Below are 21735 nucleotides of genomic sequence, written 5' to 3'. Positions count from 1 at the left end.
ATGTAGCTAACAATTGACTTAATGAGTGCAATTCAAAAACTTCATGAAGGCGAGCTGGCTGCTGAAGCTCTGTGATAACAGAAAAAGGGACATAGTAATAGAGTATAAGGTTCACACCTCATATCTGGATGGACCACAATGATCCTTGAGCCTATTAAGGCGATTAACATACTACTCAGCAGTGGCCATAACCAATTTATTGGATGTGAAAAAAACCTTCTCGAATATATAGATGGGGTATCGCAGCAGGCTGAGAAACAGACTCGCTTAACAACAAACAAGCTGGATACTGCAGAGTTCAGCTCTCACACCAATGTTTTTTAAGAATTGACACAATTTATAAATCAAGAACCCGACTTTAGCACATGCTTAAAAGAAAGTGATCTACTTTGTAATCTAAGAAAACGCATGAAGAAACTTGGATACATCTAACAGCCACCTATTAACCAAAGAATTAATAATAACTGGTTCAGTCTCATCTGATAGAAAACATGGTCACAAGATGGCAAGCTTGAAATCTCACAATGTAAAACTTTACCTGAATCAGCCAGCAGTAACACTGCATGAAAACCCTACCACCTCTTTAATTCAAGGGTAAAGGCTCAGGGATATCGTGCATCTCACACATAACCACAGAACTACAAATGAACAAAAACTGGCATATTTTAGAAGACTCCAAAGACATTTTAAAACCTCAAGGGACAACAACAGAAACTTGCCACAACAAGGTGAATTATTGAGATATCAATAGACAATAGTCTTCAAACTGAGCACCTGGCTACCAAAAAGTGCTATTGTAAGATGAGTAGTGGATAGCCTCTGATCTGCACTCACAAATCCTAAATAGCCAAATCCACACATGGATCCAAATAAGTCCACCATGCACCCAAGATCTGGTAAAGTTACAAAAGCCCCAACAGTCATCACATGAACAGACTCAGACTTCATCAGATTCTGAAAGGCCTTAAAATTGTATCTCATTAAAAGGAATGAAGAGCAACACTTGATGACTCTGAATGATTGACACAACCATCAGAAACACAGGACACTATAAGAAAATGTATCAGCTCTTGGACATCCAAGGTTTTAAATACAACACAAATGGACAGAATTACAAATAAGAAAATATACCGGCAGCCATGACACTTGTGTTGTGCTTCGATTTAGATGCCCGTACATAGGTTTCCATGAATCATGTCCTTATATAGGCACAATTTGCATTGCCCTTATTTAGGCCTTTGCCATGCTATCCAAATACAGGCATGGTCCCCTACATCCGTCCATCCCACGTCACAATGAGTTCTTAGAAATCAGACCCGTAAGCCATCGGGACTTTCCCTAGCTAGGATTATTGATTTCTCCAAGAACTCATCTATTATGTATGAACTGCTATTCCTTAGGGGTTCATCCATGATGTCTTCCTCTGCCCGACTTTACGTCAATGCTAGCTTTCCTAAACACATTCCAGGTATAAATATGCCTCCCCTTACCATGGCTAACTACGGCACGGCTCGGCACGACTTGACTGCCCGGTTCGCCACGGCAAGTTCGGAAGAGACCATATGACGCACTGACCAGACGCTGTCATCCCTGCTCGCAGAGAATCCAGCTTCCATTGTTCTGACTCCCTTCGCGGGGTGTTAGAGTTGAGACCCGGAAAGAGATTCCCACCTCTCTCATTCTAAGGTATGGAGTTGACAAGAACCTAGAGGGACTCTTGGCATACAAACTTAGTATATACCATACTATAGAAAAAAGCACCTACTCTTACCTTGTACTACACTTAGGTTAGGTACACTGGGGTAGAATTATTTAGAAGCATCAGACGAGTAATCACTTCTTAGCCTGTGTTATTTATGCATGTATATATGAATATATGTCATAGCTAAAAGACCATGCTAGTGCAGTATTATTTCTTCTTACTGCTTACGCTGTGCGTATTATATCTTGCTTACTGTCTAATGATTGTAACAGCTCACATCTCTTACACAAGAAAAAAGACTGTTCAATAAAACCTTTGATTGAAACGCCCGTCTATTTATTTCTGTGTAACTCTGAAGAAACTAAGCATGCACGATTGACTGAGTGAAACTGTTATCTATTGTTTCCACGATTATGAGACGCGTTCCGTTTCCAAGGAAAACAAAGTTGTCATGTTTATGCGGTTGTCAGAAACTAATCCCTTCTTGTTCATTCGAGAAGTTTCTAGTGACCTCTGAGTTAGCTGGCACACACAAGTAATTAAGTTTAATGTACTCGATAGGAGCATACTGACCGTAGTCCTATGCAAAAACTATAGTGTATATTATTCCAATGCGCAGAGCTCATAAGGGAAATAGGAGCTACACTACACTTGTACATAGCTACCTTAATACATCTCCACTGTGCATAATTTGTGCCGATGGGTACAGGTGAAGGGCACCAGCACTCATTTTTGAGCATGCAGTGTAACAGCAAAAGAGAGAATGGCAGAAAAGGGAAGAAGGTGGTAGACAAATATAGAAAAAGAGCGACACAGGAAAAAAGCAGAAATGAAAAACCTGCAATAGTTAGCTGAAGAAAGAAAGTGTAAGGTTGTGGAAGACAGAGGTCAGAGGCATGAGATGGAATAAAAACTAGTTAGTCTTGGTATTGGGCAATACTTTTTCGTTGAACTAACCACACAAATACACATTTAACAACAATGGAACAAGCCCTCTCAAATTTCAAAGATGGTTGAACAAGGCAGTGTATTCAACTATGGTTGCCATACTTTCAGCACTACAGATATACAAAATAAACTTGAAAAAATTAAATTTTTGCAAGCTTAGAAGTGAACAAAACTAAACCTCAAAGCACCTAATAAATATAAGCATAATGTCTTACATTCCCATCTTATCCAGGTCCTCCTTGAGCTTGGAGTTTTCTTTTACTACATACTCTAACTGGACTGCAAGCCTTTCCTTCTCCTCGTGAATTTTCTCCCGTGCATCTCTCTCCGCATGGAAATCAGCAGAATAAATATCCAGCTAAATAATAAAAATTATATTAATAAATAAGTACATGCATTTATACAACTACTCAAAAAATCTACAAATTGAGCATTAACTGAGTAAACTCCCACAACCCAAGTACTGTATTTAAAGCTGGAGAAGAATAAGTTACTTACCTTTGCTAACACTCAATCATGTACAGACTCTATCTAAACGCAGATTCCTCACCTTTCGAATACTCCCCAGGCATCAGACTGGATCTGGAAATGTCTTAGTTCCCACTCTCAGTATCTCATTCCACAGGTCTCAGAACCCTTCAAAGGGGCAGCCTGATCGAAGGACAGATGCTCAACACTAGGAATTCAGGACAGCATACTTTCCATGCCCAATCCAAAGCCACCAGGATGACCTGGGCCCGGTCGGTCCTGATCTTCTTTACTCGAGGACTCGGAGCAGGATATGTAACGGCGTGAAAGCATACAGGAGTCCTGAGTTCCAATCTACACGGACTGTATCTCAGAGCGAGAGATGCTTTGGAAATTCCAATGTGCAAAAGTGCTGACACCGAGCATTTGACAGTGGTGAAAAGATCTAGCCTGGGTACTCTTCGTTTTGTGGAAAAGACCCTGTGCCACCTCCGGCTGGAACTGCCATTCGTGACCCGCAAGGTACCAATAATTTAGTCCATACACTTTGGCATTCAGGGAACCCGCCAGGTTGTGTATTGCCAGACAAATTCCGTAGCAGTCTAGCCACATGCAGAGATGCAAAGCCTCCTGGTACAGGGTCAACAAACCCTCCCCACCCTGCTGGTTTTTCAGAACCATATGGTGGTGGTGTTGTCCATGAGCACTTGCACAACCTTTCATTTGATGGAGGACAGGAAGGCTTTCAACGCCAGGTGCCTTTTATCTTCACCTCTCCTAGACAGCCTACCTAACACAGAAGTGATGCATCTGTCAACATGGTGAGGTCTACGTGGGATACGGAGAAGGGGCTGCGTCTAAAGCCATCACAGTCCCTCACCCATCACTGTAGACCTTTGGAGTCTCCTCCAAAATCTGGATCAGATAAGAGATCCCCCCCACCTCCTAGTGCTGTGCCCACTGGGACTTCAGAGCCCACACATGCCACCTGGCATGCTTGACCTGCAGGATGAAGGAGGCAATCAGTCCCAGAAGCCTCAAAGTCATAGTCACTGAGAGTCATGACAGAGGTTGAAACATCAGGATCATATCCTGAATGTCCAGAACTGTCCGTTCCGGGGGATACGCGCAAAACTAAGCTGTGTCCAGGATGGCTCTGATGAAGTGGAGTGTCTGTCAAGGAGTCAGGTGTGACTTTTGCACATTGATAGGAACTTCAAAGATTTCAGGATGTTCACCGTAGTCTGGAGGTAGGTGATGAGAGCCTGGGGTGAGCCGCATTCAGCAGCCAGTTGTTGAGAAAGGGCAAGTCTGGGACCCCTGACCCCCGAAAATGTGCTGCAACCACTGCTATCACTTTTGGTCTCTGGAGGAGCACAGCAAACTGAAAATGGTTGCAGTCTACCATGATCTACAGGTAACGCTTGTGGGCCTGCTGGACGAGGAAGTAAAAATAAGCACCTTGCAGGTATCAACTAGTCTCTGGGGTCGAGGGCAGACTAGCCCTGGGCCAGGATACGCATCTTGAATTTGTCTTTTTTCAGGAAGGCATTGAGAGGGCAAAGGTCTAATATGGGATGGAGGCCCCAGTCCTTTTTCGGCACCAAGATGTAGAATAATAACCACAACCAAGTTCCAGCATTGGACCCCTCTCTATGACTCATTTGGTCAAAGGAGCCTGCGCGTCCCACTGGAAAAGACACAGATGGTGGTCTGTCAGCTGTTCTGAAGATGGTGCAAGCTGCAGTGGGACTCGCTTTTCCAAAGTTATCACCTGTCACCCTAGCAGAAAATGTTGGATTCTGCCTCCGACAGAGTGGGTGTGTGCCGTCAAAGGCATGCTAAAGAGGCTCGGATGAGGAGGCAGCTGGGGCTGTGGAAGACTGGGTTACCCGTTGTCCTTGTAGCCCTCTCCGAGGGGTACCAAGCCACAAAAAGGTGCTGAGTGGTGCACCTGTTGATGTTTTTATCTGTATTGTTAGGCCTCTACTCAGGCCACAAAGGGGGTAAAACTGTTGGTGCGGCTGATGTGGTAGAGCTGAGAGGAGCAGTCTATGTCCCTACCACCTTTGAAGCGCTCCAGAGCCAAATCCACCTCATCACTTATAATTGAAAAACCCTCAAATGGCATATCCATAAGACTGGCCTGAACCTCTCTAGAAAAACTGATGGACAGCATCCATGCATGTCTACAAATGGCCATAGTGTGTCAATAACCTTGCTGAGGTATTCAGTAGGATCCAGTCTGCAGAGGATGGCAAACTTGGCCGCATCACAACCATCCTGCATGGTTTGTAAAAGAAAAAGAATGGCTCAGGCTTCTTCTGGAACCACGGGAAACACTTAGGCTACAGAGTCCCACAGTGAATTACAATAAAGGAGCAAAAGGCAGCTGGCATTGACTGAACGAAGGACCACATTTGTAGAGGAGAGAACCCTTTTCCCAAAGGTCTCTATCCTCTTTGTTTCCCTGTCTGGTGTAGTAGTTTAGGTTCACTTTGCTGGCGGTAGCCTGCGCCACAAGCCTTTCAGGAGTGGGGTGGTGAGTGAGGAAAGCAGGATTGCCTCGAGCAGGGCAATGGCATCTGGTAATGTACAGGTGGGCCTGAGCAAGGTTTGACCAGAGTACCCAAAGGATTATCTCAGTTGACCAGGCTGCAACACCTCCATCAAGACATTAGTTTTATTCTCCTGAGTGGGAAGATGGAGATCGAGGACGTCTACCACCTTCTGCATAACCATGGTAAAGGAGGCACTCTCTTCTGTGGCAGGTGCTGGGGGAGCCACTAGGCCAGAGTCTGCTTCCACAGGCCACTGACATTCTACAGATCTTCATTCCAGTTATTTTTATAAGTACAGATTGGTAATATCATCTCCAACATCATAGTCGGAGGCAGAAGGATGGTAAAGGGGTTGCAGCTCAGAAGAAGAAGCGTGCAGTCTCAGTAAAGATCAGGGCAGCGAAGTCTCGGTGTAGGACAGCACTATGGGTTGGTCATCATCATCTGGAGTCAATAGTGCAGGCATCAGTGGATACTGTTCCACTGCAGATTTTGGCACTGGAGAGGGACACTGGAGGGAGTCAGTAGTGTGCCAAAAAGGGGCAGCATGGATCGCAAAATTTCTCAATTTGTGGCAGTGTCAAGTTGGCAGGGTATGCTCAGACGTGAGTCCCTTGCTCACTTTGCCACTGGATTCAAGCAAGCCTGGCTGAAGACGGCTGAAATGCCAGAAACCGGTCCTAGGAAGCTTGTTTCTGGTCCAGGGAAGGCATGGCTTGGCAGTTCGGGCTGGACTGTTCCCATGAGGCACAGGGTCAGACTGATTTGCATATGGCCATGTCTGAACTGGGGTGGCAGAGTGGGCTAAAGAATGGTGATGGATCAAACCCAGATCTGTTGACTGGGTGTGAGTGTTTGATTGGTTCTGATGCTCCGTCCATCACCACCCCCTTTTGTACTGCAGTGTCACCAACGGGCCCAGGAATTTCAGCTGCCGTAGAACCAAGATCAGAATCGACTCTGAAGTAGACCGACTTTCAGGACCAAGACCTGGAGGCACAATGATGCCCTTGCACCTTCTTGGGGTACCATAGTCTCACTTTGACATCCTAAACTTCTTTGTGGAATTCCCTCACAACTTACGAGTGCGAAGAAAACTAGTCGTGGGATCAGGACCTACCTTTAGACCACGACTGATACTGGCACCACGTGATGCAGGGTTTCTCCATGAATAACCTTGCTTCCCGATCTCATATGGCCTTGGAATTCATCAAGGCACAATCACTGCAGGTCTTGTAGTCATAGTCTGATTCTAGGCACCACAGGCTAACTGCATGTGGGTCAGTCAAAGACGTGTTTGCAACATTCTCTACAGGGTTTAAACCTTGTAGAACTAGGAGGTCACATATTCCCTTGTGCGTTAGTAGTAATCGAGCAATTTACAGTCTCGATGAGTCATGGGGTTGCTAGGACTTTTGTAAGAAAATGGGTTATTGGTTGAGAGGCGTGGAAGCCCTACTCAAATAATACATGCAATCTTTGTCAGGGTGAATCACAAATGTCACTAAACCAACTTGCGCTTAACCCCCTGGTAGCTTGGCACAAAGCAGTTTTAACTTTGTGGCAATGTGTAAAGTATTTATGTCTCACTCAAACAGAAATAAAGTAAAAGCACAACACCGATAAAATCCAAAACCAATAAACATTTTAATTAATAAAATAACAACAAAGCACATGAATCGAATCAGTAGCACTATGCTTTTAAAATTTTAGGTGAAAATAGCGCCAAGAAGCACAATGTGGCACTCGCGGTTATCTGGTCGTGCTAGACCAGGGAAAACTTCAGTAGAGCGCAGAATGGATGGAGGGAGGGACCACATTAGTTCTGCTGAAGAGTTACCTTCTTAAAGTCCGCAAAAAGAGTTCAATTTGCATTGGTGGGGGCCACAGAAAGACTGTTGAGCAGTGCTGTTGTTCGGTGCTGTAGCACAAACTGCCAATTATTCCTGGAACTTCACGTTAGCGACCGTCATGTACTGTCGTTGTTGCCGTGACGTGCAGATATTATGTTGCTGATCGTTGCAGATGGACACTGTAGGGTAAAGACCAGGTCCCACTGGGGCTTCGCATTGGTAGATGTCGCAGGTGGTTTAAGTCTTCGTGCAAAGAGGTCACTTTGTGGTTGCAAGTAGCCCGAAACCTCTGTATCTCAGCAGCAGGGCTGCGGCAGGTCCATTTGATGCTGGTCAGTTGCTGGAAGCTTGTGTCCCTGTAGCTCACACAGTAGGTCAGCCAACTCACCCTTGAAATTCCTCTGGGTAACTTGGGCTCAAGGCAAGCAGGTCCAATCTTCATTCCTCAGTCAGCAGGGTTGTCCCTCTTCCTCAGACAGCAGGGTAGTCCTTCTTTTGAATCTTCCACAGGCCCAGGAATTTTCCAAAAGTCCTATTTATACCTTGTGCCAGCCTTTGTGTGGGGGAATTCTTTGCCCCAAAACAGTTCTGGTCAGGTCTTCCCCTTCCCTGGTTCTGGCTCCAAATTGTCTAGGGTAACAAAGGCAAGGGCAGGCCTGGTGTTAAGTTCCTTTGTGTGCGCTTTGAAGTATAATGAGGGCAGGGCACAACTCCTCCCCAACCATCCTGTCAGGAAGACCCTCTACCCTAACTCACAGGCCTATTTTGTCTCAATGTCTGGAAACAATACACAACTCACAACAGGAGAGCCACTCACAGTCATGTGACCCAGGATTACTGACAGAAATGCAAAGCTGGTTTAGGGCAGAAAAATGCCAACTTTCTAAAAATGGCAATATCAGAACTGTAACTTGAAATCCGGCTTTACCACTAAATAGGATTTTAAACTACTATTCATTTAAATGTAAACATAATTTCTCTATCTGTTCTCAATCTGAAGCTGGGAGGGATAACCTAATAGCAGTAAAAGTCAAGACATGTACAACTTAGACCCATATGTACTACTTTTTAAATATCATGCACCCTGCTCTATGAGACTTTAGCAAAAGAAACAATTGATGCATGGAATGCTGGACAATGCAAACATTCACCCCCAGTCACAAGGATCTGGGTTTAATCCATCATTCTTTTGCTCACCACACCACCCCAGTTTGGACCCAGCCATATGCAAATCAGTCTTGACCCTGTTCCTTATGGGAACAGTCCAGCCCAAACTGCCAAGCCAGGTCCTCCCTGGACCGGAAACGAGCAGAAGGTTGATTTTGACACGTCGAAATGGCAGTTTAAAACTGCACTACAGGCTGTAGTGGCAGGCCTGACATGTTTTACAGTGCTACTGTAGTGGATGGCACTATAAGTGCTTCAACCCATTCGTAGCATTTAATTTACAGCCAATTATATATGCCATTTAGGTGTAGGCCATGTTTTAGGTAGAGAGCACAAGCCCCGGTTAGCCGGGGTAAAGTGCACAAAGTCCTAATAGCAACAAAACAAATTGAGTATAGTAATGAGGTGAAGGCAAAAAGTTTGGGGGAAAACCACGGCTAGGACATCAGGTCTAGCACCTGCAAATGTCACATCCGGCAGTGGTTTAGGAACCTCCGCAAAACTATGGGCGATGAAAATGAGTCAGAGGGGATGGAGATTGAAAAGTCCCCATGGCTTTGGCAGTGCCCTATCCTTTTTGACTTTCTCCAGCATCTGATCAACTTGAGGGCTAAAAAGATACTCTCCATCAAGCAGCAAGTTGATCAGATGCTGTTGAACTTCAAGTTTGAAACCAGAGATTCGAAGCTACGCATGTCTCCTGATAAGGATACTTGAAGTAGCCCCTCTAGCAGCAGTGTCACCGCATCAAGGGTACACCTAATGGATGTTTTAGAGATGGTCTGCTCTTCTAATACTATTTCTTGGGCCCTCTTTTTGTACTGATCTGGTAAGTGCTGTATAAGCTCTCTCATCTCATCCCACTGGGCACGATCATACCTTGCTAAGAGCCCTACCGAATTGGCAATATGCCAATGCGTTTATGATTGTGCTGTAACTCTCTTTCTTGCTGCATCATATTTTTTGCTTTCTTTATCTGGGGACCGGGCATCCCCAGGGCATTTGCTCTTTTGCGAGCAGCTTGGACCACTTACAAGTCTGGTGGGAGCTAGCCAGTAATGTATGGAGGGTCTGAAGGGGATGACTTGTATTTTTTGTCCACCCTTGGAGTAATAATTCTAGCCTTTACAAGGTCTTTGAAAACTTACTGCAGCAGCTTGAGCATGCCTTTAAGCATTGGCAAGAATTGGGTGGCCCGCTGTGTTTGTGGGAGGGTTTCTACCAAGAAGTTCTCCTCTTCCTGCACTGAATAAAGATCTGCTTTGTGAAAGGTAGCTGCCCTTTGAATAACCTCATGATACGAGGGTGAGAAGGCTTTGTTGGGTATAAGTCTGGACCGTTGGGTTCTGGAGGTACCACCTCATAATTCACCCAGAGATCATCTTGCAGTTCCTGGGTGTAAGGAAAGTCATAGAAATGTGATGGGGAGGACTACTCTCGCCATAGTATGAGTGATAAGATACAAGTGATGATGGGAGTTGTTGTGGAGGTGGAGTTGGTGGTGGTGGAGGAGGAGGAGTAGGAGGAGGTGTTGGAGGAAGAAGAGATGTATGAGGGAGAGGAGAGTAAGTAGCTGAGGTAGAGGGCCTAGATCCCTGTTATACCTCTTTTTGTACTTGGGAGGCAGCTCCATTGCTACAAAGTAAGCTGCCTCTTTCTAGGAAGAGTATGCTGAACCTGAGGTGGAGGCTTGGTGATGATTCTGCCTGTGTGAGAATCAATATACAGGTGTGGCTGCAGAGAGACCAGCTCTTCCTGAAGGCATTGAAGGATAGGTGTTGCACCACGATGTCCGCTGTTGAGAGATGGCTAGGTCACACTGACTGTTTGGACTTTGTAGTTGGTTTCAAGCCAGATGCAAACTTAGGCTCCATAGCTGTTTTGCTTAATGGCACTGGGTCAACTCCGAGGAAGGCTTCAGTGTCGAACTCACTCTAGAGCCCAAAGCAGTTTTCAATGTCGAAGGCTCCTTTCAGCGCTGCCACAGTAGTGGACGCCAAAGATGTTGTCGACGTCGAGGAACGTTTGGTTTTGGAGTGCTGACTCTGAAGTTTAGAACGGTGCCAGCCATAGCTGGAATGGTCGCCGTATTATTGTGTTGAAGCCGGCACTGTATCCGGCTCTTCCAACTCTGATAAGGACTCTGACTTCTGGCTGAACGCTGCTACTTGGTCAGTGTCAAACTTCTCAACTTCCTTCTGTTCGACGTCTTCAACCAAGATATCAGGGATCTCTCCTTCTCCCTTAGTTGCTCCACTGCAAGTCATGCGAGACATCGATCACGACAATTCTGGATGGTTTTCTTGGACCTGAATGCAAGACAGGCAGAGCAGCAAGCCTCATTGTGGTCTGGGAAAGGCACAGATTGCAAACTGTGTGCTGGTCTGTTCACAAATACTTGCAGTGGCACTGTGGACAGTATTGAAAAGGTATCTTTTCTCTTACTTTGCGATCATCTAGAAGGTGAGCAATGCTGAAGAAGGCCTGGTTGGGCTGCAACTCTGCCCTAGGATATCACCCTCGAAGAAGAATGGTTGACTGCAGCGTTGTCGAAGAAGTTGATACGGAGATTGTTCAATGAACTATTGGATTTGGAGACAACCCTGAGAGGCCCGACCAAGTCTGCCACATGGCATCAACTCAGAGGCTTGGTGACGCGCGTCCAAACCAGATGGCAAAAGAAAACAATCTAACTATGGAGTGGATGTTCATGCGCAACACTACCTAAGGAAGGAGTCACTATACCTTGCGACTCAAAAGACTTCTTTGACAAAAACAAGTTTTACACATCTGGGCCCAACACTAGAAGTAGGAGTATGCACAGCATGTGTATCTACAGCTACACATGCCACAAACACACACATATACATATGCAAGTAGTGCTGTAGATTCACATGCTTAGCATGCGCCTGCCATCTAGTGTTGGGCGGATGTTTGCAAATTGTTTGTCTTTGAAGAAGTCTTTCAAGTCATGAGGTACATTCACTCCTCCCTTCTGTAAAAAGGCACATGGGCATCGACCCCATGTTAGATTGTTTTTTCACACAGCGGGCGAGAGCAGTATATAGAGTGGTGACATAGTGTGTGCACATATGTGTTGCCTAAAGCATGAGAGTAAATTGTGAGAAAGTGAAGAAATCTGTGAGTACATCGTCACACGCCCAGTGAGGTGGGTGGGTGCATGTGATTCTACAGCACCACACAATATAAACAGATGCTTACAGGGTAAGTAATACGGTATGGAGCGCTCTTCCCACGGCTGACTGCAGGTGTGGGAAGGACACCAGAAGCTCTATAGTCTGGCTGAGGTGGAAAGGGGAGACCACTTTAATGAGAAAATAAGGATTTGTCATTAGGACTACACTATCTTTGTGGGTTTAAGTGAAGGGTTACTGCAGCGTTATGGTCTGTATGTCACTCATGTTTCATAAGGAAGTTATTGCTACAACAAAAAACATCTTCCAAGAGAGGCACTGAAGTTGACATGAGTGCATGGGCTCTAAGGGTTGCCACATGAGCCTGGTGAGCACAATGCTAAGGTTCCAAATAGGAGCAGGTGGAGTTATTGCAGGGATGACTCTAAAGGCCCTCCATGAAAGCTGTAAGACGGTCACCCACGCTCTCGTCACCAGCAGACTAGACTACGGAAACACCCTCTACGCCGGTACTACGGCCAAGCTTCAGAAAAGACTTCAGCGTATTCAGAACGCCTCCGCCCGACTCATCCTGGACGTCCCCCGACGCAGCCACATCTCGTGCCACCTGAGAGACCTGCACTGGCTCCCGGTCAACAAGAGGATCACGTTCAGACTCCTCACCCACGCACATAAGTCCCTCCACGACCTTGGCCCAGGGTACCTCAACAGCCGCCTCACCTTCTACACGCCCACCCGCCGGCTACGTTCCGCTAACCTCGCACTCGCCGTCGTCCCTCGCATCCAGAGAGCCACCGCTGGAGGAAGGTCATTCTCCTACCTGGCAGCTAAGACTTGGAACTCCCTACCCGTCCACCTGCGGATGACCCAGGACCACCTGGCCTTCAGGAAACAGCTCAAGACCTGGCTGTTCGAGCAGTAGCAGACCCCCTTCCCCAAGCGCCTTGAGACCCTTACGGGTGAGTAGTGCGCGATATAAGTTCCATGATTGATTGATTGATTAATCACTGGAATGAGCAACAGAATAAAACTGTTCACTGTTTTGCATATATACTGAAATTGCTGTCAAGTGAATACATATGGAAGTATAAGACAGTTGATTTTGCAAGTGAAGCAAATATGCAATGATGAGCAGCTCTTTGTTGTTTACAACAGAGTAATATAGAAAATGTTTCCACTTTACGGCATAATATGTGTGGGTATTAGGCCTACAGACTTTTCTTAGGCTGTTCATGCATTCTTACGAGAGCACTTGGTACCCAACTTCTAAGACCTCAGGTGCCATATCGCAAGACTGATCTGTTTGTGCACTGGGTGTCTGATCTGCCCCGGTCCCGAATGAGAAGGTCCGGGAAGTTGGGGAGCTTCTCATGGGAGCTGATTAGCATCTCAAACAGAGCAGAAATACCAAGGCTAGCTTCCCCTGGTTGTAACCACCAGAATGAGAGTTTGTGAGATTTGCAGCCTCTTCACACAAGTGGAAGGAGCAGGAGAGGTGGAGAAGAGTAGGCATGTATCCCTGGCCAGTCCATCGATATCGCCTTTGAGTTTTTGGGAGTGGCAAACAGATAAAAATAAGGGAGCCCCAGCTGTGAAAGAACTGCTGTAAAATCTGATGATTTAGTTCCCACTTGTGGACTTGCTGATGCGTACTGCTTAGGAGGTTCACCATATTGTTGTCAAGTCCTGCAAAGTATTCTGTCATCAAGTGAATGTGATGAATGGCTCAGTGGCAGGCCTACTAGGCTAGGTGACAAAGCTCTAACAAGTGTATACCTCCTTGCGTCTGAAGATGATACATGCCAGACATGTTGTCTGACCGAATGAGGACTAACGTCTCCTGAATGAGCAGTAGGAATCCTTTGAGAGCAAGGTGAATCACTAGGAGCTCTACAAGTTTATTTATTATGATTTGGGACTCTGAAGAGTTCCACATAAAATGAAAAAGATACATTCACAAAACAACATATCACTCAGAGGAATTTTCTAAATTTGTATAGTACTAAATTCATCATATCATATAAAAAAAACAGAGAAAAGGCATATACAAAGAATCCATTAAAGGAACCTTTCAAGTGCCAAGTAGATTGATCCATAACAAATCAGATTACCATAATTGAATACTTAAAGGACTTTTACGAAGATTACAATCTAATGCTATAATAGGAACTTTCAAGATTAAAACCATGTAGTAAAAAGCGGGGATTTGTCAATTCACAATACAGTACGAAATAACCAGCAGCATAATGACAGTGCAAGAATTTTTTTAAACTTTGCAATAAAACAGAGTAATACAATTCAGGGGAAATATGCGATAACTAACAGTTATAAAATATGCATAAAAATGAAAAAGCTCACAGTAAGGCAGAGATGTACAATTTCAGCATACAGTACTTAATAACTAGCAGCAAAAAAGATAGGAAAAAGTGCAAGTGCTAGGAAACATACATATTGAACCAATACTGTTCTAAAATATATTTAAAAATTGTTTAAAAAAGCAATTTTTTTTTAAAACAAACTAATTCAGATGGAAATGCCAGTAGACAGTTACGGACCTCTTCTGCTGTGGTAATATTGTACTTTAAAAAATAATTCCTTAGGTATCTGCGACATAAAGGTTGTAGTGTGGGGCAGGAGAATGAGACATTATTTAAGTCTTGTATACAGGAGTTACACAAGTGACAGTCTTTCCTGTCTGGCAATGCCCTCCCAAGCTCCTGTTACTATTCTTAAAGGGAGTAAATTCAGCCTAAGCAACAGAATAACTGTACGTGCTCTATGTTTAAGATTCCATAAAACATATGGTTGAGGTTTTTTATGGATACTAGGAGCACTAGATAGCTGATGTGTTGAGTCTGCTGAGCAGTGGTCCACAGAGCTTGGACTGTGGACTGTTTAAACTTCCAAAGTCTCACCACGTCACTCCCCTCCTCAAGTCCCTACATTGGCTCCCTGTCCGCACGCGTGTCCAGTTTAAGCTTGCTTCCATCACCTTTCAAGCACGACTGGGCACGGCCCCGGCTTTTATCTCATCTGAGATCATTCCCTATGTTCCCTCCAGGGAACTGCGTTCATCCACTCAATCCCTGCTCACAGTCCCGCGGTTCCGGAGGAAGAAATGGGGAGGATCGAAATTTGCGACCCTTGCTCCACTCTTCTGGAACTCCCTGCCTCTTGAGCTTAGAGCCTTAACTCTTTATCCGCAATTCCGGAAACAGCTCAAAGCTCATTTGTTTACAAAAATTTTTAACTAGTTCATTAGCAGTTTCTGTTTCTTTTTAACTCAGCTTCGGCTTCCCTCGCCCATATATCTGTTAGTTGCAGCGCCATGAAACCGCTGGTGAACGTGCGCTTTATAAATAATTTTAAATTCAAATTCAAATTCAAATTCTGCTCTGTTTGAGGTGAGCTCCCCACCTCGTTAGTGAGGCGTCAGTGGAAATGGTAGTCTGAGAAATGTGGTCAAGTAAAAACCAGTCCACAGCAGTTTGTTCCTGTTTCACCATTACAGAGAGCGACGGGTATTGGACGTTACCAACAACTGATCTTCTATGTGACCCTCTGCTCGACTCCACTGGGATGCTAGGTGCTGCAATTGGGTTCCACCCATTCAGTACGCCCCAGCTTTTTTCTTTTTGGATCACCCGGTTTTGGACTTTTTACTGTGGGTGAGTCTCACTACATGTGTCTCACCCATGGTAATCACATGTTAAATGGACTGCACATGTTTACCACCAGTGTCCATCATTTAGGATAAGGCAGCTGCGACGCAGCAAGGGTTAGGGGCATTTGGATGGTTACATATGACCACGTGTGTGAGACTGCTGTCGTGCAAAGTCCAGGAACTGAGCACAGGTAGCCTCATACAGAGGGGACTCTGCAGGATCAGATATTGACCTGAGGTAGTTCTTATAATGTTAGTGTACACTAACTCGGAAAGTCAGTGTGATTTGCTGTTTTGTCTGTGGTGACACTTTATTACACACACAGGGGAAAACTGCGCAGGAGGAGTTATTACATTTTTTCAGGGAGGGGGCATGCATGGGGTCCCCTCCCCAGACCAGGGTCGTGTCTGAAAGGGGAGGGGGGTCGGGACCCCATAACCGACACCCGAAGCCCAGGAATGCTAAGGGGAAGGAGCACTGCCAGACACCCCCACCTGTAGTGGAGTGACTGCCGCGCTACCTGTGCCTGTGTCTGGGGGGAGCGAGCAGCCACCACTAGTCAGGAGAATCCTGCAAGCAGAAGCAAGCATAAAAGGGGAAGCTGCTGACTCCCGAGGATGCAAGCAAAGGTGCAGGCTGTGTAGCAGCTGGCGGGGCAGCGAGGAGTGGACTCCCTCAGCTGCCCTCGTTTGGAGGCTTGGGGATTCCCAGGTGGGACCAGGTACCCAAAAAAATAAAAGGGGTGAAGCCATGCTGTAATAAAAAACGTCAGTGGCTATTCCATGCGCAGTGGGATAGCTTCTCATCAACCTCTCCCGGCTGGAGAACCCCATAATGCCCAGCAGTGCTTCTTAACCTGCATACTTTTCTTTGCTCGTGGTGGCCCCAGGATGGCAGGGGCACCTTCGGTGCGATAAAGGAAGCATGGGGAGGGGATGCAGGAGTGCAGCAGCTCCCACCTCACAAGAAGTTGATGAAAAGACTGATCCTATGTTTGCAGGGTCATAGAAACCAGGACCCCCCTCTAGGATTTTCTTTTGTTTTCAAAGTGCTCCTAAGGCTGGAGTTTCTGCTCTACAGCTGGGAGTGCAGCACCCCCTAGGGAGTTGTTTTATGGTTGCATTTATTGTGACCTGAAGATGTTTAAAGTAGGTACATGCTGTATAGTATATGGTTGTATGTTACCTGATCAAAATGGGGTGCTCCATAAGAGTTGTTTTTATGAATGCATTTTCATGATTGGAAAGTATATGAAAAGCACACAGACATGTTTTGCTCATTTTAAAATGCTTTATTGCTATAATAATGTTGAGTGATTAAGGATCACAGTAAATAAGCTTTCTTAACAGTTATAGAGCATTTACACATGATTATTATTATTGATGACTGTGTTTATGTACACATTTATGTCTTTAATATGTGGTCTGTTGATCTTGAACCTTTGACCAAACCAATAGATTTACCTTATAGGTTTGTATGACCCCTTTAGGGGGTCAAAGGTGCTTATGTAATGTCTTCTATGTTATTTTTCATCTGCCTATGTACATATTTGTAAAGTAATGCACAGTATAGTAGAGTATGTGTAATAAATGTACTTTTCCTAAATAAAAAGCACTGACTCATTTATTGAGTGTTATTATTATTGCGCGCCAGCGAATGGTGATTACTAGCCCACACCATGTCTCCTTAGTAGACCTTGGACTGCTCTGCTTTGCTACCCTGAGAGAGCCAAGCACAACAGCGGGGTGCTTAATTCCCAGTAAGGGGAAAGGGTGGACCTATAACTTCTACAGGTCACACAACTAATAACCCATTTTCCTACAGACACACATCTAACCTGGCGAGGGGAACTATCCATCATGCCGAAAAAGCGCATTTCTGTTTTGACAATACGGTGACATCATGGCTGAGAAAGAGGTACAAGATGATCAAAGGCTGCTACCCTTTGGAGACTTTGTGAGGCTTTTCCTGTTTGTGCGGCGAGAACTGCTTCTAGAAAAGGCTGTATGTAAAGCGGTTGCAAATGAGACAGCTGTGTTGATAGTGAATCCCAGTTTGTGGGGAATGTATGGTGCCTTCAGGGAAAATCACAGATCGATGGAGACAACCAGTAGCCAAAGGGGTCATCCGCCATCACTAAATTTAGTAGGGGTCAGTTTAAAGAGGGAAGGCCATCCTTCACGGAAGAGGATATCTCACACATGTAATAGCGACATACTTCATCATCGGTATCCTCTACCCACCCAGATAAGTTGGTACTGTCAGGGCAGACTCAACCTCTGCGAAGCCTTGGCGGTAGGAGGTAGTTCTTACATAAAACTTACTGGCAAAGGCAGGATCCAGAAAAACTAAAAATACCTCAAAGTTCCTCGGTTGTCACCTTTATTCGTGAGGACTTTGGGTATGACTAAAAACATTTAACACTGCGGGTAGGTACATCGCAATGGCTCAGACCAGTCTGCTAGTCACCAACATGTTTCTGCCCTCAATATTTAGTCTATCGGGTCTGGGGCATTTGTCAGGGCTCAAGGATTCCTATAAAGATCGCCACTAGGCTTGATTTATCACCTAACAATATAATCACCTAAGAGAGTCTTACCTGGGTTTTTTGCCAAAGGATTCTCGTAGAAAATAATAATGAAGAAAAGTGTAATTTCTCTTACAAACTATCTCTCTAGCAGGAATCGATATCTTAAGATGCTTCACAAGACTCACACATGGTGAGTAACAGCTACCACACATGTGCCAAGAACAGCACAAAAGTGGCATATTACATTACTTCTTGTGATTAAATGTGTGATAGGAGGCACTATCTGCACATGTGAAATATGAGTGTAATGATTAGTGACCCATATGTTACTTAAACCCAACTAGGTCAGTTTGTGTATATTAATCTTTGTTCATTTAGCAATAGTATACATAGTAAATACGAGATACTTAAAAAACCTACACCTTACTCTAGACTTTAGGGGATACCAGTAGACTGGTCAGGGATGGGGTGGTGTCCTTTGTAGTCACACTCTGTTTATCATTTAAAAGGAATGAGGGAGGAAAACAATTTTTTAAGGGAGAACAATCAGTACTGGCTTACACGGTCTAGTTGTAGCAAACCGATATTTCAAGAGAAGTGGATCAGGCACTTTCTGCTTATGAACTCAATCTTAGGGCCCTGTGTCTCAGCTTTTCCTAAGCATATGTAACCCTATATCAAAAAAGTCATTCCCGCCACAGGAGCCTCACCAGACTGTGAAGAAAAAGTACAAGTATATATTCCACTGGTAAGAAAAGCTATATCATTAATATGGTAACCCAACCCTGCACATTGTTTATTCAAATCAATCATGTATTTATCATAAAAAGACTGCGATTGTTCGCTATTTTGTGTGCAGTCATGAGGTATATCTTCAATATCTATCAACAGCCTTGGTTGATTTGACATGTTACAATACATCCCACGTATTGGGGAGCAACAAACAAACACTCTCAAAAAGACTACTGCTAACATTCCTAAAATAACCATGAGCACTGTCACTCTGGTGCTTTGCACACAGGCAAACATAAACCAATCGCAGGCAAAATAAAAGGTGAATTCCCACTGGGCCACAACCATTCCTCCTTACTGCATCAAAAGGATCACCACTACAATGAGCCTAATCGTTCCCGCTCTGTGCTGCTGGTATGCTGAACTGGGAGCACGGGCTTCTTTTTAACTATTCCAAGTATGACCATGCATTTTTTTTTTTAGGAGTGTCTGACGTCTGATGCAGTAAAACTATAGACGCTCACTGGACGTGCAGCTTCAACAGGTGCATGTATGGTGATGGGAAATATCCCCACCTGCATGTCTCAATAGCAAAGGGAAAATCACTAGTTGTTTCATGAGTTTCAGGGAAATCATTCATAACTCTATGACAACCTCCGCTCTCCCCACGGGGAGTACGAGTTACTGTCATTTTTTTTCTCCTTTTTAAGGGAGACTTCTAGTTGTCAGGCCAATGTAAAACAACTCACATTGGCACTTTATCAGGTAAACACTATTTGCAGTATTTTAGTTATTCGGTTCTTGTAAATTCCAAGGTGTCTATAGACCCAAATCAAGCTCCTTTACCCTCTGTAATGTCACCATGTCAAAGTGTTCTGAGAGGATGTATCTGTAAGTGGCTTCAGCTATAGGATGGGTCTAAGTGAGCGGTCTTTCTTGGGGATGAGGAAGCAAACGGAGTAGACTCCTTTGCCCCACTGACAGCGAAGCACCGGTTCAATGGCGCCCTTCTGAAGGAGCACCTGAGCCTCTTCTTGCAGCAGGTTAAGATGTTAGCCACTGAAGATGTGCTTGCGTTAGGTGGGGGGGATGTTTGACGGTGTTGCGTGGAGTTTTAGGGGGAGAGAAGAGTCACTATTTGGTGGCAGAAGCACCTTTACCAGCACCTCCTTTGCCTTCACCCCTGTTATTATTATTACAGAACTCTCCTCACAAGTAGCCCCTGGGTGACTGCTCTTGATGTTGCTGCTGTTACCTTTGCTAGGGTGCGGGTATGTTTGGGGAGTTGCTTTTGCTGCCTGCTCTTTGTGGTGTCTCCAAAAGGAACCACTGAGTGCAGCAGATTGAAGGGCAGGCACCCATGGCCTTTGCTATGTCATTGTTACTTAATCTCCTTGTGGCCCAAAGTGGTGTTCCCTGTTGAATGGCAAGTTAAATAAATGCTGCTGGACCTCTGGCTTAAAGCCAGACATCTGCAGCCAGGGAAGCGTCCAAATAAGGTCGCTGGTGTTAATACCTCGTCCCGTGGTTTCTGCAGCATCTAAAACACACTGAATTACAGCATTGGAGATGGTCTTCCTCTCATTTACCAGCCCCCTTCTGTTTGCACTCACCTGTGAGATGTTTGAGGATGTCCTGTACCTCATCCCAGAGTGCCCTGTCATAATGAGAGAGCAATCCCACCGAATTAGCAATTCTTCAATGAGCCCAAGTTTGTACAGCGACTCCCTTTACTGCCACATCAATTTCCTTGCTCTCTTTTTCTGGGGGTGGTGGGTCCCCTGTGGTTTGTGCATTTGCACGCGTACATGCATTATGCATCACTAAAGAGTTGGGCAGTAGTTATCCCCTGATGTAAATGGGAGCTGCTTCACCTGGAGCCGCTTTATATTTTTATTTACCCTTAGGGGGGGGGGGGGTGTAACTCTAGCCCTCGCAGGATCTTGGAATGCGTCAGCTGATGTTGTGAGCATTCCTTTGAGCATCGATAAGAATTGCACCGTGCATTGTGTTTTTTGATAACGTCTCAATAAGGAAGTGTTCAACTTCCTCCAGGACATGCATGCTTACTTAGTGATAGCTAGATGCCCTTTATATGACCTTGTGCTAGGAGGTAATGCCATCTGGTGGGGAGGGTCTAGCTGGGTAGACATCTGGCTCTCTGTCAATCTGGGGCTCAGCATCATAGTCCTCCCAAGGGTACCCTGAAGTCTCTGGATAATAAGGGGGTGTCATAAGTGTATCCTCCCTCCCTTAGTGAAGAGTGAGGTGACCATTCTTGAGAGTATGACTGAGGGGACATGTGAGGAGAAGGTAGTGATGGAGGAGTTGGGGGTGGCTGCAGAGATGGAAGAGCAGCAGGCTTCACAGATCGAGGTGGAAGGTTAGTGTAATGGTCTTCGAGCTTCATTAGCTTTGGTGGAGTCTACTCCAAAGCAATCTCTTCCTGAAAGGTAAGCCTTCTTTCATGGGGAGAGACTTGGTGATGATTTTCCTAGTTTGCGGGTGGATAAATAGGTGTTTTTGCCTGGCAAGGAGGTCATCCTGTAGGTGCTGTAAAATAGCCTCTGACTCCTCAAATGTCTAAGAGGCAGCGCTTTTCAGCTCTGAACACACACTCTGTGCCTGTTTCAGCATGGAGCACGGGTTCGGCATTGATGGAACTATTGATACCAGTTTCTGTGCCTAGCTAGCTTTTGAGGCTGGCTCTGGGTGTTCAATCGGCTTCGATGGCCTTTTCGGCTGGTAGCTCTAGGCGGTTCAGTGCTTGACTCAGCGACCGGTCTTGGCTCTAAAGTTTGTGCTCGGCACTGACCATGGTCTGGGGGCAGTGGCAGTCCAGCAGAAAGAGTCTTTGGGAATAGGCTGGGTGCCGCAAGTGTGTGCTGCTCACTCCTCTGTGGGAGGCCTTTGGGTGGGGTCGATATGACCCTTATAGGACATGCTACTTATAC

General features: G+C 45.3%; 1 protein-coding gene across 2 annotated transcripts in view; it reads right to left on the bottom strand.

Annotated features, from left to right (window-relative positions):
- The window catches only part of OPTN (optineurin), a 522442-nt gene that overhangs the window by 47595 nt on the left and 453112 nt on the right, over positions 1-21735 (bottom strand). For both annotated transcript variants that reach the window (XR_014981292.1, XM_085652875.1), the window contains exon 12: positions 2866-3008. Coding sequence is in view for 1 of the 2 variants with exons in the window: in XM_085652875.1 (XP_085509001.1) it covers positions 2866-3008 (143 nt within the window). In the remaining variant the exon portion in view is untranslated. The remainder of the gene's footprint in view (positions 1-2865; positions 3009-21735) is intronic.

This window comes from Triturus cristatus, chromosome 4_1 (genome assembly GCF_964204655.1).
Source record: "Triturus cristatus chromosome 4_1, aTriCri1.1, whole genome shotgun sequence".
NCBI classification, from domain to species: Eukaryota; Metazoa; Chordata; class Amphibia; order Caudata; family Salamandridae; genus Triturus; species Triturus cristatus.
This window is presented reverse-complemented; position numbering and strand designations above follow the sequence as displayed.